At 34.1% G+C, this 18908-nt stretch overlaps 1 protein-coding gene across 1 annotated transcript; it reads right to left on the bottom strand.

The window, feature by feature from the left end:
- Positions 1 to 71: 71 nt before the first annotated feature.
- Positions 72 to 16810, bottom strand: LOC137805719 (myosin-8). The gene is given in 41 exon segments (XM_090300177.1): positions 72 to 574; positions 671 to 750; positions 856 to 939; positions 1798 to 1854; positions 2534 to 2590; positions 2712 to 2811; positions 2912 to 2982; positions 3084 to 3182; positions 3827 to 4006; positions 4286 to 4423; positions 6374 to 6544; positions 6661 to 6741; positions 6858 to 6878; positions 7158 to 7272; positions 7364 to 7503; positions 7583 to 7699; positions 7873 to 7953; positions 8113 to 8217; positions 8303 to 8407; positions 8452 to 8883; positions 9035 to 9133; positions 9726 to 9845; positions 10382 to 10587; positions 10690 to 10867; positions 11193 to 11253; positions 11359 to 11468; positions 11670 to 11801; positions 11885 to 12055; positions 12142 to 12268; positions 12437 to 12474; positions 12902 to 13003; positions 13091 to 13148; positions 13789 to 13890; positions 13994 to 14140; positions 14231 to 14373; positions 14473 to 14622; positions 15578 to 15737; positions 15848 to 15906; positions 16026 to 16182; positions 16405 to 16550; positions 16667 to 16810. Coding segments are annotated over 41 exon segments (4944 nt in total). The 5' UTR covers positions 16790 to 16810; the 3' UTR covers positions 72 to 453.
- Between the last annotated feature and the right edge of the window lie 2098 nt (positions 16811 to 18908).

Here is an 18908-nt window from a genome sequence, read left to right as displayed (position 1 = left end):
ACCTATATGAAGTAAAAGTTGACACAATAGATTAAAAAATTAACAAAAGACAAATTTAGTTGAACAGACTTGCAAAGAATGATGCTCTTATATATGGCCAACAATATCAGCAGCATATCATTTGATGGTAATATAATGCTTTCTACAGTGAAATTTGAGGGCAGAAGAACAAAATCTAAGTGATCAACTCCTAGCATTTTACAAATGGTTACTTTTTTTCCTTCACACTAATACAAAGATTTGCTAACTTTTCATAATCTAATAACAAAAGAGGTGAAAAGAAAATGTGAAGAGATGTTATGAAACCTACCATGCCTTTTTGCTAACACAACCAATACATGATGGATGCTCACAAAATACAAGAAAAGGGGCCAGAATGGGGTGGATTTACAACATGATGTTGAATTAGAGAACAATTTTGAACCTTAAAAGCTAAGCTGCATCACATGAGAACTAGCAATAGTCATGGAGAAATTGGAAGTTTGCATTCTCAAGAAGTTCATCAGGAGGTTTTACTTTTGGAATGTTCTTATCTTGAGAAGAAGCAGGGATCTCTTCAACTATAATAGGATGACTGCAGTTTGCACAAAAACAGTGAAAGGTGAAGAGTGCAGTTTCAATTAAAATAAATTTTCTTGTAACTGATCCTAATGTATATGTGTGAGTTTACCTTGTGTTGTCCTCCAGCGAGTAGGTTTTACTACCTTCATCTTCATCATCTGTCATTAGAAGCTTCAATCTAGTAGTGACCTACACAGGTACATAGCAGTTATTACAATAGCTAATATTCACATGACAAAGTAATGGCTTGGAGGAAAACATGTGGATAGATAGATATAGATAGATGCAACTTACATCTGTTGATACACTTTGTTTTTTGTCATCATCTTCATCAGAGTAAAGTGTACATATTCTAGTAAGTTGTTGAGCACTCAGGACCTAAATTCAGCACACACATATATATATAGAGATGTTAGAGTGACAGAAACATTGCACCTAGTTATGTATATTACAGGTTTATAAAAGTTTTTAGTTTTAATCATTTCAAAACTTTTTGTTGGTTTTGATCTCCATGATATGTTTTTAAAGTGATTATAGGTATCATTTACTGATAAAGTGATCAATGAAATGGCACATGACATACCATGTTTTAAATGATGACAGGTACCATTTTCAAAACTTATAATTATAAAAACCAAATCCATAAAAAAAAAATTGAATGACTAAAGCATAAAATTGTCATATTTGCAGGAATCAAGAAGTAAGAACCATATTAAATCTATATTATATTTGACAGAATACAATGTGTCTTATTCATGTTGCTGATCACAATTAGTGAGATAAGGCAAGAGGGTTGTTGGTGTTATAACTAATATCATACTATAATAAGCTGAGTAATGCAAAGTGTTAGTTCACTTTTGCATTTCTGTTAGTTTTGTAGGCCGGTTGACAAGCTGTAAGGGGAAAGGTGAGGAGTTGTTGGTTTGTTGTTCTGTATAAAGGTTTGATCATCCTGAAGTAGTTCATATATTTATTAATTTTTCTTGCTTATAAAAAGAAATAAGTTGAGTAATGCAAAGTGTGGACAGAAAGACATGCTTACTTTCTAAACATAGGAGACACAGAAAGAAAGAAATCTTTTCCATCTTTTGCTCATATAGAAACAATTTAGTCAAAGTTAATGTTAGGATATTCAGTGTGTGGTGTTCTGTTCATATTTATTTTACAAGCAAGATCATGTATTCATAGCTTTAGCTTACATGTGTTATGAATCACTCATAAGATGAAAACACTTACAGGGCATATGTCATTTGTAAGATCATCATAAGATAGCTCATCTTTCTTTTCTGCAACCTGGAAATATGATTTCATGAAAAATTAAAACAAGGGAGAGGAATGAATGTTTGAAGATTTAGGAAAATTCTCATGTATGTTTGCAGTAATAATATAAAAACAAGTAAGCCATTGTGCCTTTCACATGTCATCTTACTAGTTTCTCAATGGGAAAGAAAGAAAGTCTAGAGTAACATGTTAATCAATAGGCTTCTATGAGGCTCAGACACGCCTCTTAAATGGTGTGTCCGTGTCGGATACATGTATCAAACACCGACACTTGTACGACACTTGTAGGATACGTATCGGTGAAGTGTCCAATTCAAAAAATAATTGTTGGATTTCTGACAATTTTAACATAATTTTAAAAAGAAGAAATACATTAATTTTCTAAAAACTCAAACTTGTTGTATAAATTTTTATTACGATTACAAAAATAAGGAACAACTCCTTTTGAACCAGCCATGAGAAACACCTTTCTGTTACAAAAAAAATTGAAACATACTTGTGCACATAAATCTTTAATGTCAATTTATATAATTCATAATTGTATAATATATAGATCCGTGTCCTCGTGTCCTACATTTTAGAGATTATACGTATCTCCATGTCCGTGTTGTATCAGTGTCTGTGCTATATAGATAGGAAGTCTGTTTACAAAGAAAAAGTGTTCACATCACAGAAGAGGTCATAGACATACCAAGAATCTAACTGCTTGTGATGCATGTTTGAGTTCATCCCAAGATGAGCCAATGTACTGCAACAGATATAGTTATTAGCTTCATAGTTATAGTGGACAGACTCTTAAATCACTGAGAAAACAGTGTATGTGACTTCAGTGTGCATTGGAAAGTTATGAAAGGGTGGATACAGTGTACCTCCTCCGTTGCTTCAGTACACCATTGTTCTAGTTCAGCCAACCCTGATTTTAAATATTCTCCATGTTTGAATGTGCAGCATTCTTCATGCAAAAGAATGCTGGAGAACATAGCATTCCCAATTCACAAGTCAACCCAGATGCAATGCCTATAATTAGTCCATTACTGTAAAAGGGTTGAATGAAACAAGACATGCTTACCTATTAAAGAGTTCCACATTTATGTATTGAAAAACTTGATTGAATAGCTTCTGAACTAGAACAGTAGGCACCTGGGGCAAAATTCAAAATATCAGTTTGCTCTATAACATTAAAATGGACTTGAAAGGCAAGGGCTGTAAAGATACCAATTCACTATCAAACCTTCACATACATAGTTTTCTTTCAAAATCTTGAGATATTTATTAAGGCATTCCATAATGCTGAGCCAAGAACCAGCTTGTTGGCTGTTTTCATCTGATGCTCTATCTGCCTGAAGTCATATTATCATAGGTAAGTGGAATAAGCACAGTGAAATTGACACTCGTTGTAGATAAACTTCTCTTTTAAGTACTTCTGACAGAGAGAAAAAGAAAGTAAGCTTTTTCAAAAGTTAATTTGTAGAAGTTCTCTTAGCTTCTTCAAAAGATTATTTCCTTGTTTTCTAATCTCTAGTTGATGTGTGATCTCCAACAATAGTCAACTAGATTCATATTGATCTCCACCCCACAGGCGTGCAAGAGACATCTTCAAGCTAACCATGAGTCCTTAGTTTTATTGTTTTAGAGAAAGGAGAAAAAAATGACATATCTCATGTTTCCAAAGGCAAGAGTCTAGAATATAAAACAAAGTGTTCAAATGATGCATGCCTTTACACGAATGAACAAGATACTAAGACATCAAGACACCAGGAGAAATAAATATTTAGAGTAAAAACTTTGAAGATATGAAGTCAATGCCAATAGGAAGTTTCTTTGGTAAGATTTACACCAGATTGGTGCACAATTAAGTAAGACAAAGAAGAGCTAGTTGCTACCTATGCTATTGATCCTACCAGAGTAAAATTTGCTGCACACAGGCACCACATGCATATGAATACCAAGACATATTTCATAACAAAGTACACAACCTCCATACCTTAATGCAAGAAGAAAGCACAGGTAACAAGTCTGTCTTAAAATTTTCTCGAACGATTCCATATATCTTTTCCACATAAGCTGCAAGCTGTTGCTTGAAAAGCAAAGCTGGATACTTGGCATCAACCTGATGCACTACATCAAAAGCACTGCTGGAAAGACTATTAGATGAGCGGAAACCCTGAGAAACAACATCAAAAAATTCCTTAATGTTAGTTTAATGAGTAAAATACCATTATTCATAGTTGTCTATTTAACATGAAAAGAATAATGTAGTTTGAGACAAAAACCAGACCAAAAAATGAATCTATTATTTTTTTTATCAAGAAAGTTGTTAGTCTAACTTAACCTCATAAAACCAGCTTATAAGGTGAGATTTGCATCTATTTATAAAAAATGAAATATTCTAATCTCTAGTTGTGGGATCTCCAATTTGGATAGCAATAAAGAAACTTCATACCTGGGCCATCCTCCCAAAAAATGATGTCGGAGTGGGTGGTTTCCGTGCTGTAGGTACTCTTAGACATCGATGAAGATGGAAAAATAAACAAGATGTGTTGGATAGCCAATAAGCCATACAATCATTTTTGTCAGGATCCTGCAAAAATGTTAAGTTCAATATCAGGTGAGACCACATTAAAATAACCATGTATCTCCCTTATCTAAACTACACATACACTTTTTTTCAATAAAATGGTAGTGCTAAATGTTGGGAAGTTCCACATCGGGCAAATTCACTTAGTGCAAAACAATTTTAAAAAGAAATTTGACATGGTATCAAACTTATAGCTAATCTTGGTAATTGCCTATTCTGATAGACTTGGTTTGGTATACATATGTCAAAGAGGGGTGCCTACCTCAAATATTCGAGTGCAGTTTATATGTGGACACTAAAGAACACCAAGCACACAAAAATGCCACTCTTTTTAATGTGTTTTTAATTTTTGTCCCATATGTTTATAATTATTATTATAGAAATGCTACATTGTTTTCAATTTTTGCAGAGTAAAAGACAGAAAATGATTTTGTTATTTATTCCTTTTATCTAACCTTGATTATTTACCAATTCCCTTGACAATGAGAAAAAGATCCTTGACAAAGTTTAATTTCACCTGTTGACTCGATTAAAATCTCTATACCAATACAAGAAGCCTTAAATGATGAGAATTTGATGTTTTTAGGAATGAGATACAAGAATCAAGATTTCACCTATCGACTCTATACAATATCTAAACCATTTTTAGTTCACCTATTGAGTGCATTGGAAAGGAATGAGGTGGGAGATAGTAGAGAGACAAAAGATAAGAAGGCGGGTTGATTTAATTGTATATTGATGTGCTTTTGTATCTTGTTATGGTATGTTAATAATGTGACTAATGTGTTGTAATGTCTGCAGGACCCTCAACTGGTTGGGGGATAAGAAGTTTGTGTTGGGATTATTTGTATAAGGGTTGGGACACCCTTGAAGTGCAAATTTTATTTTATTTATTCTTTGCTGATAAAAAAAGAAGATAAACTAGATGATGCAAGTGAATATATACACAGTGAACGTTGAACCGAATAAGGCTAGACTAGATGCAAAGAGACACTGTTGGAATATTGCATGTGAAGGAGAATATAAGACAGCTGAAATGTAGAATTAGACCGAGGCAAGATGGTGTATTAGATGATGCAGTATGAGTCTGATATTGACTATGTATATCAGACTAAACATTTGGGAAGATAAGAAGGCAATGCAATAAGTTGCAAAGGGGATATTCACAATGAAGGCACATTGGACTGAATAAGGCTAGATTAGATGCAAATAGATATTGTTGAAGGAGAATATAAGGCTCAGCTGAAATATAGAAATAGACTGAGGTAAGAAGGTGTATTAGATGATGCAGTCTGAGTCTGTATCAGATTATGCGTATCAAACTATACATATCAGATGTCAGACTATGCATATCTGACTGAGATATGATTAAACAAGGCCTTTTATGACCTTAACCAGTCTTCACGTGTTAGGTGATGATGAGCTTGAAAGAATGATTCAAAGGAGAATTAGCTATTCATCTTGAGATGAAGAACCTTAAGATTGAAGTGTACTTCCTTTGGATAGAAATTACCTACTCGAAGCAAGATATATTTGTTTCTAAAAGGAAATATATATTAGATCTTCTTTAACTTTAGAGAGATAGCAAGTTTGGGTTGTAAGACTTTTGGAGTACCCTAGAGAAAAATCACAACATTGGGAGTGATTAGGACATCGAGAACTTAATGAAAGAAACCTGATAATGAAAACTTGTGGAGAAACCCATCATCTATCTTAAACTAAGTCTGATAGTGCTCTGAATTGGAAAGCCCACAACAAATTATTTTCAGTACTACAAATCATTAGTATTTTGCATACCATTCGCTTTGTGTAGGTGTTAATAAGCAACTACAAATCCTTTCTACTATTAGAAGTTCTTATTGTCATGGCTGAACTAATTTTCAAAGACTAAATCTGATAAACTTTACCTCTAACAAACAGATGCAAAAATAGTTTGAGTAAATAGACATTTACCTCTATTTCAGAACCAATAATCTGAATAAGACGATCAAATATGCTTGTTTTTTCTGCTTCAAAAGATTTCCAATGTAGCAGACAATTATAAAGGGTAAATGCTGCAACAGGTTTTCCTTCAGAGAACCCAAGATCTTTTGTCACACATTTGAAAAGAATATCTACACTCTCCTATACACAGGGAAATCAAACAAAAAGACAATCTGAATAAATTCTAAAAAATTACATATAACTTATAAGCATAAATTAAATATATTATTATAAACAATTATTCTACAAAAGCATACTTGATGTCTCTCCATAAGAGATCTCCTTACTTTACTATCTTCTGAACCAAATGTTTTCGCAGGCACAGAAGTCTGCTGTCCCTATAGAAAATAAACTTTTATTCAAAACCTTCATAAAACTTTTCTTTCTTGATACAAAGAAAATGCATAAATTACAAGAAAAGTAAAAGGGCTTTCAAATCTAAGCCCCTGATTACCTGAATTCCATTTTCTGCAGCCTGCAGTAGCAAGAAAAAAAAAGACATTAATGTAATCTCCAGTAAGGGTAAATTCACATTACTCATTAACTTGGTTTAATTGAAATTTTCCAAATTTTCCTCAAGGTGTGTATACACAACTAATAATACAATTACATAGGACTTAGGACCAGCATTAAAAAAAAATGATCTAATTGAGGATAATTTAAAAAATATCAATTAAAAGTAAATGACGGGAATGTACATATACAACTAAGAGTACCAACAACATCACTTAATAAGCAATGATCTTGTACTTACCGGAACTGCACCCGGTGAAAACTTTCCTGACATTCTTCTGGATGATGAACTCAACAAGGTTTGCTGCCTCAAAACTTGATTCTCAGTTTCCATGTCGGATACTTTTTCTTCAAGTCTAGTTCATAAGAAGGCAACATATCAAAACAAGGAGAGAATCTAATATTCCTTATAATGCATATCTGCAAAAACAAAGACCAAATACAAACCTCTGCATATTTGTCTTTATCTCAATCATCTTTGATTCTGTCTCTATAATCTGACTCATGCGATCCTCACTAATCCTGTTAGTTTCTTCATATTTCCTCTCTGTTTCATCAATTTTTATTTCCAATGAACTAACCTGACCCTGCAGTGCCTCAGGAGTTATTTTCATGTTATGACAACCTTAAGCATAAATTTCAAAACATTTCTTATGTAATTTATACCTTAAGCTGTTCATTTTCTGTCTTAAGTTTACTAATCAACTCATTGTCTGTAGCATTAACTGCAGACTCCTGTTCATTTTCTGTCTTAAGTTTACTAATCAACTCATTGTCGGTAGCCTTAACTGCAGACTCCTGTTCATTTTCTGTCTTAGGTTTACTAATCAACTCATTGTCGGAAGCATTAACTGGAGACTCCTGCACAGTTTTCTTTTCCAATGAACTAGTCAGTTCAGTTCCTCTAAAGCATAAAAAAAAACATAACACAAAAACATTTATTATTTAATTTATACCTTAAGATTCTCATTTTCCGAGGCAAGTTTATTTATCAACTCATTTTCAGTAACATTAGCAGCAAACTCCTGTACCGTTTTCTTTTCCAATGAATTAATCTGTTCCTGTGAAACATAAAAAATAACAATAACAATGATGATACAATGTAAATTTCAAACACTTTTTTTTAATAGAAATGAGAATGCTAAGGCATCACTATGTTGTTTACACCCCAACTGTACTGGCACCACAATTTATACCTTAAGATGTTCATTTTCTGAAGTAAGTTTACTGATCAACTCATTGTCAGTATCATGAACCGGAAACTCCTGTACAGTTTTCTTTTCCAATGAATTAATCTGTTCCTGTAAAGCAGAACAAAAATAATGATAATGATAACACTAATAATGGTAATGTATAAATTTCAAACACTTATTATTTAATTTATACCTTAAGTTGTTCATTTTCTGAAGTAAGTTTACTGATCAACTCATTGTCAGTAACATTAACAGGTATCTCCTGTACAGTTTTCTTTTCCAAAGAATTAACCAGTTCCTGTAAAGAATATAGAATAATTATAACTTTGGATACTATGCCACACATCGCAGCATAAATTTATCAAACACTTTTTATGCAATGCTTACCTTGAGTTGATCATTTTCTGCTGTAAGCTTATTGACCAATTCATTGTCAACATCATTAACAGAATTCTCCTGTATACTTGGAGTTTGCTCAGCTACTTTCATGGCAGCTTCATGTTCCTGAATGAGTGCTTCCTTAGCTTCTTGTTCCTGAATGAGTGCTTCCTTAGTTTCTTGGAACTGAAGCTCCATCTCTTTCAAAGCACATTGTAGTTTTTCAGTTTCCTGTATCTTGGCTTCCTTAATTTCTTCGAACTGAAGCTCCATCTCTTTCAAATCATGCTGCAGTTTTTCAGTTTCCTTTTCCTTGACTTCCTTAAGTTCTTGGAATTGAAGCTCCTTCTCTTGCAAAGCATTTTGTAGTTTTTCATTTTCCCGTGTCTTGGCTTCCTCAATATCACAATGAACCGAAACATTTAGAATGTCGGTGAAACAATACAATTAAAACAGTACTTTATAGCTAAAATAACCAAGTTAGCAGTAGTAGGCATGAAGAAACTTTGTCATGCTTCTACTTTTTCATTTACTGTAAGTAAATTACCCTCATTGTCTTTTCTTCTTCTAGACATGAAGTTAATTCTTTGACTTGCTTTTCCAGATTGTTTTTTGCCTCTTCAAGTACCTTAGCTTCCTTGGCAGCCTGCAGTAAGTTAAAATTTAGATCTTTTTCAATTATTTAAAGAAATAACAGAAGTTCATATACAAAACCTTTGTAGCAAACTTATACACATGTAAAATAGATATAACACTACATTTTCATATTTAAAGGAAGAAAATAACACTTTCCAAACAATAAACTCATTTCCAATAGATACATAGTTAAATTAGTCGGTGCTAACTGGTTTACTGCATAGAGAGGAAACTAAAAGACAGAGAATAAGGAATTTGAAAGTTGCAGTGTTGTCAGTGCTTTATATGTACCCAACAGAATATATGTTGTTAGGTTATATCTAGTAAGTAAACTTGGTCTCAAGCCTTATCTCTAATAGCATGAGGTAATACAAAGAATAGCTACATAACTGACTTCTTACAAAATTATATAATCTAAGAGCAAAGCAGCATATAATAGTAGACAATAGTGATATAAAGAAATTCATGGTAACAAAACTGATCAATTTCTCAAAGTAATCAAAATGTCTAAGAATGACAGTTACTTTTAAAATGAAAAACACTTGCAGTTCTCTAATGTTGTGAAGAATCAAGTAAAGTAATCAAGGGAGAAGAGGGAGCACCATTTTAAGCTTTCGAAGTTCTCTCCGTGCTATTGTTCTCCTCCAGGAACACTGTGCAAAGATTGCTGCTTTCTTTAGCTTCCGGAAATAAGTACTAGCCGAATGACATCTGTATCGACCCTATGATAAGAACAAAAGCACAATAAATTAATCATGTTGTATGTATAACGCACCAAATATCATATAGTATGAATATATGATTACTATTGAGACAAACAATTGCTCTAACACTTTTCAAAGCTTTAACCTCAGGCTTGTTCTGTCATTTGTAAAATTTTAAAAACATGTTACATAGAAAGAAAGGGTAAATAAAAGACACAAATTTCTGTTGAACATCTAGTTAACAGAGAAACTGAATTTCAAAACTAGGATCCAATATATGATGGGGAGTCCAGTAAACAAAGTTCCTTCCATTATGGTGCTAGTGGATGGTAAAAAGTTTACATCTTAATACCATGATTGAAAGAAAACTAAGGTAATGTCTCAGATAGTAGTCGTTTTTTTTTGTATTTTTAATAATATTTTTTTGTGTGATGACAAATGATTGTTATTACTTGAGATATTAGTATAACTGAGATGTCAAGTTGTTTAATGATGTCGAACATGAAAGCTTTATATATATAAAAAAAAACTAAGAGAAGGCTCCTCTATCCTACCTGAATAATAATTGCAGCTTTTGTCCGTCTCCTGAATCTAAGATCATTTCTAGCAGCCATCCCTCGCATACCAGTTTGAATACAAATAGCTGAGGCATATGTAGTTTTATAAGCATTTCTGGAAATATACATGCGGAAATCTTTCTGAATTTTCATAGAAGCGGCTTCCCTCCTCAAGCATTCAAACTGATGTCGTGCAAGTTGTCCTGCATAAAATTCAGAGCACAGAAATGTACAATGTAATAGTCTTTCATTGATTACACAGTAAAACACTGCAAACAGTCCTAAAGGATTCATATAAATGACACCTTTCGCAACCCTTTGAAGTTCTATGGCAGACAACTGCAATATGACGTATCGTTTTCGACAGAGAAACGTGCGGACTTTTCTCTGAATAACACTTGCAGACTTTCCCAAGACCTCAGCACGACATGCATCTAGTTCTGCCATTTGACCTGCTCTCAGAAACACTTTTGTCTTTCCAATCTGCAATGCAAATAGTTCAGTCAGCAAGAGTTTTATCTTCTTTCCTTTTATGCTAAGATCTTAAATCCAGCAATCACACAATCACATGGATGCAATAGTAGTTAACTTTGTTTGTACTAGGTGAAACAACTCCTGTTTTGTCCATGGTGTTACTTAAACCATGTAAGAGGAAAAAAGAAAGTCTCCAAAAGCATGTAAATTTATAATCCATGTTAATATAACATGTGTTGGAAGCAAGGTAGCATTAACTACTATCCATGTAACCAGCAAGCAATGTAAATGTTCAACTGAGATCAACAGAAACTCTGGTTGGATAAATTGGCACCTGATAGTCTTTAAGGCTTGCTCTATCTAGAAGCCTCTTGCATGCAGTCATCTCATCAGGGCTGTGAATATATGGTTATTGTTATTCGGTTTCAAAGACTCCACAATCAGATTCATATAAGATGACTGGAAAAAGCAAAACAGAAAATGGAAATGGATGAAAATACCATGCTTTCAGAACCAAAGGTTCCAGGATGGTAAACCGCTGAACAAATTCATCAAAGTTCTTTCTAGTGGGATATCCGGCACAACTTATCCGAATCGCCTCCATTACTCCCTGTGAATGTCACCACAAAGTCTCAAGTCACTTGGCCAAAATATTTTTTTTATCAGCAATAATAAACAAATAAATATAGATCACTTCAGGGATGAATCAATCCTTATACAACCAGCTAACAGAATACTAACTATACTACTCTAACACCAACCAATACTCATGTCAGACAAGAGAACGCAGCCAAAATTGCATTGAACTTACTCCACATCGAAGCTGCTGCAACACATTACTGTTCTCGAATATCCCTGGCTTCAGAAGATTATTTGGCTTTACACAACGAATATAGTGAGGCTCGGTAGCGTTTAGTGTTTCAAGCAAAGATTGAAGTTGCAGCTTCATAAAACATGCATCAAGAATAATACCAATAAATACAAGGCAGATAATTTGCAGTATAGGCTTGGCAAAACAAAACAAACCTTAAACTGAGTGGCTATAGAAGAGAACTTTGTTGATTTTGTAGTTTCCTCGGGTAAAGGTGGAAACAACCCTGAAACAAATGGGCACTTGGAAGCACTGAGTAGAGCAGCATGCTCCGGAACAACATAGTCTTTATTTTTATCAAGGAAAAAGTCAGTTTGATAAGTGACCTGAAATTGAAAACCATCATATATTAAGCCTTTTTTCTTTGTGTTAATGGTGAATAACTATGTAGACCAAAATGTACTTCACTTACATCACCGGCATAGTGGTTAATGGTGAAATCAGTGCGAGACAACTTTGGCTTGCTGAAGCGTTTGTTGTCTCTAAAGGTTTGGTATAGCTTTTCAGCAAATGTTTCATGCGTTGATCTTGGAAACATACTACAAAGAATAAGAAGGACAACCTCACAATCTCAAAGGATATGCACATGCAGATATCATTACATAATACATGTATATTTAATGCAAAATGAATAAGATTAGCCATTCCATATCTGAAAGAGTAACCATAATACAGGTATTTGAACCATTCAGTCTTTAAATACATACCAGGCCTCATCCAGGAGAGCAATAACACCACCAGGTTTCTGAAGTTATAGAAGTACATCAATTAGAAGTGTAAAATTCAAACAAACAAGTATATCTCAGTAAAGTTCAAAAACATATGAAGTTATATCCACAACAATCAATGCACATCCTTGCAAGATAAAAGAAATTTATTTCATCATTTTATAAGAAAGTCTAAGTAATTGTAACATTAATAGAATAATGACTATTCACTATTCTTAATATATTTAAGTTGCTGATAAGTTTTTATTTGAATGGCAAGTTTTAGAAAACAGGCATCATGAAAATGTTAGACAATACATGTATTATCATCATCACTAATATTGTCTTGTGTATAAATGGTGAAACCATCGAAATGTGAATGAAAATACATGTAACAAAAGAATGAGATGGCAAACTGATAGAACTTTCCTACAATTAAAAAATGGATGAAAGCGTGAATTACACCTTCTCTATGAGATCAAGAACATCTTGATTATCAACGAACTCAATATAACTCCAATCGATCTCTTCCTTTGTATATTCCTCTTGCTCCATTTTGAAGACATGCTGCATAATGAAATGTTAACTGAGTCTACAGAAATTGTTTAGCAGAAAATGAATTCCAACAAGATGGAGAATATAAAAGAAACTAACCTGGTTGAAATGTTGCTGTAATTTCTCATTTGTCAAATTGATACAAAATTGCTCAAAGCTGGGCGTGACCATTAGATCATAGGAGAGTTCCAAAAGTTAGTAAGCCACAAAAAAGGGTCAATCCAAAAAATTACACCCATAAACCAGCTTATAAGATAAACCAACTTATAAGATGAGGTTTGCACCCACTTATATACTAAAGTTTTAAGTGAATAGCCAGTTTTTATACACTTTTCTTTATCATCTTTACATCAAGTTTAGTTAAAGCCATGCTACATTAAATCTTTTCCCATTACCAATAACATAATATTGTCCCCTAATGCATAAAATACAAAATTTATCCCCTAAGAACAGATCCATAACCAATAATATTGTCTCCTAATGCATAAAATAAAAAATTTATCGCTTTATCAACTTCTGTATCATAATTTACAGACACAGAGCACATAAGTTCCTATTTTTTTTATCAACAAAGAATTAAATGAATTAAAAAAGAAACACTTCAGGAGTGTCCCAACCTGTATACAAATACCTTCCTCACTTTCAAATAAAAAACAACATAAACCAACCTACATAATTAGCATTGTTGCTATGACACAATACAACATATTCATTATTGCATAGCACATAAGTTCATATAGTTAATAATCCCATTTCATGTAAAACACCTGGGCAAAAAAAGGGAAAAGGCTAAGCACCTGTTGGTTTTGAAACTCTCAAATCCATATATATCAAGAACTCCGATCAATTTATTTGATTCTGGATCTTGCCCAATGGTGTTGTTTATCTTGCACACAATCCTGCATCACCAGATGTTTTGCACAAATCGAATTACAGAAAATCATACATATTGAAATGAGCTGTTATAACAACACATAAACTTCTTGAACATCACAGATATACCAGTCAAAAAGCCTTGAATAAACAATTTTTGCCAATGCATCTCTACTGAGAGCTGCAGAATTTGGATCAAGGGATTTTGTTATGGTGTCACCACGAGTCACCATAACACGTTTGCAGAAAGAGTCTTCGAGGGACTTCTCATCACACCTTCCACAAACAAACAAATAACCATAGATGCAATAGCCTTGAGGAATAATCTTCATAAGAAACACCAAATAAATTAACGACTTCACTTACATCAAAAGTTCTGCTGCTATTTTTAGGTGGTAAAAGGATTTTTCATCCTTGGGCTGAGAGGAATCTAACTCCTCTTCTGCTCCCTTAATAAACTCAATGTTTCCTAAATGAAGTACTGCGGCTACTATTCGAAATATAGCATCCTGAGATGAGAGATGGCAAACTTTTCTAATGAAAACAATAAAAAGAAAAAATGAAGAAGCATACACACACTCTCCAATGGGAATGTTACTGAGGGGTACCTGCTCATCTGAGCTGATCCCAACAACCTCCATGGCTCTCTTAGTTGCAAGGTACTCCTTAGAATCATCCAGCCCATCCAGCTCAATGCAATTTGATTGATTAAGGTAATGGAATTTTCTTGGATCTCCCAATTTGTATTTTCCAGAATCCTAGACATGGGAAAACTCAAATAATAACAAATTCACATCAAAGGCTCATTATCTCACATCAAACAAGATCAACTAACAAGCTAAATTCAAAACCCAACTTTTGAAGCTCATATGCATGTAGAGAATGCTCATGAACTTTTGTAGTAAAACCATGAATCTTGTGAGATACTTGGATCAAGATAGTGATGAGGGAATTGGATAGTTTGAGTTTATAAAATTTAATCCTCTTTGTCATCATTGTACCAAAACAACCATGAACCATTTTATCACATTATCTATTCCACCTCCGACATTGGTGACTTTTTTTTATCAGCAAGAAAAAATAAATAAATGTGAACCATTTCATGAGTGGTCCAACCCTTATACATCTTGGACTGAAAGCCCACAACAGTCCACACAACAGCCCCTCACAAACAGCAGATAGAATCACCAACCCAACCTACCACTAGTATCCACCATCTTGGACATTGGTGACTGTATTTTACACATAAGGAGCAAACCTAGTGTACTCTCCTCCCCTATCTCTAAAAAACAAGAGCACTTCATTTATGCAAAGCACTGTGAAATTCCTCCACTAATTACACTCTAATTAAGAGAAATCAAATCACATTGTTTGTTACCCTATGTAGTCTTATATTGGTAAACTATTTATACTGTCTTGTCTATGTAATGCGTACCTTTGCACATTTTTATCATCAAGTAATTACATTCAGAAATTATCCTCCAAGTTGATATATGAATTCCAAATCTGGAGGCTTATTCGTCTGCAAAACCCTAACCATAACTCTGACTTTATTCAATGGCTAGAGGCATCAAAGCCACGATGGATCATTGCTCATACATTATTTTATTGGAAGAAGATCTTAATGTTGTTAAGCAAATTTTTGCATATCATGGAAGCAGATCTTAAATTTTATAGGCCAAAATTTATTATACAAAAGGAAGAATCATGTACCTCTTTTGGTGCAGCACAAAGCATATAAAAGCAATGATAGTTTCTCTCAGGATCAGAAACTTGACAAACACGGGATCGTTCCAGCAAATATGTTCTGATAGCAGCTCCTGAAATTCTCCCCTTTTGATCAAACTGAATCTCCACAAACTTACCAAAACGACTGAAATTATACTATGGAAGCTTAGGACAGACTTTAAATAAATTTAGGCAAAGAGGGTGCAGAGGAAATTGCAAAGGAAAAAAAATATTACTGGACAACACATTTGGTACCTAGAATTATTATTCCTTACTGTCTTTGCATTGCCAAATGCTTCTAAAACTGGATTGGACTGCACAAGTGTGAATAACATGCAAAATAAGTAATAACATCCAAAACTATATTTCTCAAGAATGTGTCTCTAAACTTATAATCATAGTACTTACAATCATGCAAAATTTAGTTTCTTACCTCGAGAACTTGTTGCTCCACAGACCGTCCTTCAGTTGCTGCTCTGCCTCCCAAAAAAGCAAGATAATGCATAAGCATCTTTGTACTCTCAGTTTTTCCAGCTCCACTTTCTCCACTAACCAAAATAGATTGGCTTCTTTCTTCGTTTATCATTTTGCTGTGCACAGTTATCTTGGTTAGTGAATGCAGATATGTCTTATTCAATATTTTATATCATTTGCAATTGCCATGAACCTTTGCTTCTAGTGAAAATGGATGCAAAAGCTACAAATAAAAAATATCAAATAGTAACTATCTAGACCTGTCATCATGTTTAAACCAAGAAACAGGGTAAAGCCAAAAACCGAGGCACAGAAAACTGAGAGCAGCAACAAGGTACCTATATGCAGAACTTGCAATTGCAAAAGGATGCGGGCTCTGCTCACCAAAAGCTGCACCTTTATACTTTGCCATGGTACTAGTTTCAGACAAATGAGGTAACCTTTGAAAAGGGTTCACAGCTATCAATATATTTCCCGTGTATGTCTGCAAACACCACCACCAAAAGTTAAAGATTCGGTGTACTTACTGTCAAAGAAAAGCAAAGCAAAGCACATCCAGAATAAGTAATTTCATTGCACAAGACAAATTTGACATCTTACATAAATTTCATTTTCGGAATATCGAACTTTCAAATTCTGAAGAACTCCTGGTTCATGCAGATATGCCAGTCTTGTCATATCTTCCACACCATTAGGTGGGAATTCTGGATCTTTGGGATACATGTTAGCCGATTTGCTCACAACCTGCAATGAAGATGCCCATGGTGTTGAGTACTTTTTAACAGTTTTAATAATCTCATTGTGTAAATGAATTGGTTTAACTCTAAAGTATACTGCAGAATCTTGCAAACAAACTTCTTGAAAAAATTTGAGCTAAACTACACAATTTCTTTTCTTGATACAGACATGTATATACGGATTTAATAAATGTTGAGGAAACTCACCCTGGTTCCTGATTCAAAGATAATGGTGATGTCATCTTTCTTAGAATCCTGGATTTCTCCATCTATCCAAGCTGACTCAGGGTCCTCTACCCAAACCAAGGACCCAGCTACATAACTGAGTTGACCAGCCTGTGCATTCAAAACAATAATCAGTGCTTTTATCATCATAATACAATTTCATTTGAATTTATATTGGCATCAATTGTGGACATGCTCACACTTTGCTCCCACATTAATTACAAGTAAAGGTCAATCATAAAAATGAAGCTAATGCTGCAAATTTTACATGACACAACATAGTACATGCCACCTAGTTAAGCCCCATTAAACTTCAAAAACATTGTCATCCATAACAAAAGTAAAACAAAAAACACTTCTGAATGATATTTAATAAGATGCATCTGTTTTTAACCACAGTGCCTTAGCACACCTTTCTAATTATTTTTGTAAGAGAATCCAACATGCGCATCCACATCTACTTCAACCATGTCGAGAAATAATATCATACAACAACTTCAGAGAAACTAGAATCAGATATAATCTAGTCATATTAAAGATTTTGTAGCCCCAAAACGGGAAAAATGAGTTTAAAGCACTTGCCACCAAAGATTTTCAACCATCTCCATGTTCTAGGACTAAAACAAATAAGCAAAAGCTTCAAAGGAGTGCTGACACTAAAAAAGTACTAGGTGAATGAAAAGTGTTTATTTGAACAAAGTAACAGAATGTGAATCCTTCTAACTAAAGCACACGCAAGGAAAAGTAACACAATGTGAAATTGGAAAGTGAAGAAAGGTATTACCATTGCTAACAAAATGTTCTGCACCCAAATGAATCCGAGGATCAGCTACTCAAACCTTGGATTGCATCACAGTCTACCAAGCAATGTGGAGAAAATAACTTGAGAATATTGAATCTCGAAGGGTGCAAGGAGTAGATTATCTTGCTAAGCTGTCTATGTATCTATCTCTAACTGAAAGAAACTTGCTAGTGTTATATATCTAACTTGGCCTTTTCTTGGTATCAAGATTGAAAGATTCAAAATGGGAGTCACCCCGGGATAGCGTTGCAGAAGAGGCTTCACAATCACGTGGCTTTTCACAAGAAGATGATCCAACCTATGCTAACCCCTCCTCTGCAACTATCTCCCTCTATTCTCTTCTCTTGCTTCTGCCTCACTCTTTTCCTTCTATGTCTCTACCCAATTGCCTTGTGCGTGTCTTCCCCAACAACGTAAACACGTTATAACATGACACATGAAACGTGATCACAAACAAAAACTATGTATGTATATCCCCAACAGCTATGTATCTTAATCTTATGTAACTGGCACACCATGAAATCCAACTTCACATGTTGTCCTTATTCCTCTCACAAGATGCCATATACACTTCCAACTAAAATAAAAAATCTTTGAATCCCTCGTTGTTTCTTCACACCTTGGACTCATTGTTTGCACATGAATCTCACACATGCATTATGCCATCATGGGATCCCCTTTGTTGAACCCAAATATACCATGTCTTGTAAATTCTTGATGCATGGGATGAGAGTTTTGACGTGATCAATCTCAGAAAGTGTCTTTAATCTTTTTCCTCCCTTCACCCTTCTTCTTCCACATCATGCATGATCGTCCACAAATGATGATCTTATCATAAATCTAAAGAAATTAAGAGAAAACACAAAATCTACACGCCTTTTCTTGAATCCAAGCATCTAGCATCCACCCTCATCGTTGTTGAAGAACTCGTTGGTGCAACATCACCAGTGTGGTAGCTTTTCAACCATTAAATTGAATCTGAATATCTGATAGAAATTCTTTGTTTTTGGCAGAATTCAATGGCTTAGAAAATGTCACTTACTTGTGTATTGGTGCAACGGTGGCATGTTACCTTTTT

This window comes from Phaseolus vulgaris, chromosome 3, assembly GCF_051622355.1.
Source record: "Phaseolus vulgaris cultivar YP4 chromosome 3, ASM5162235v1, whole genome shotgun sequence".
Taxonomy (NCBI): domain Eukaryota; kingdom Viridiplantae; phylum Streptophyta; class Magnoliopsida; order Fabales; family Fabaceae; genus Phaseolus; species Phaseolus vulgaris.
This window is presented reverse-complemented; position numbering and strand designations above follow the sequence as displayed.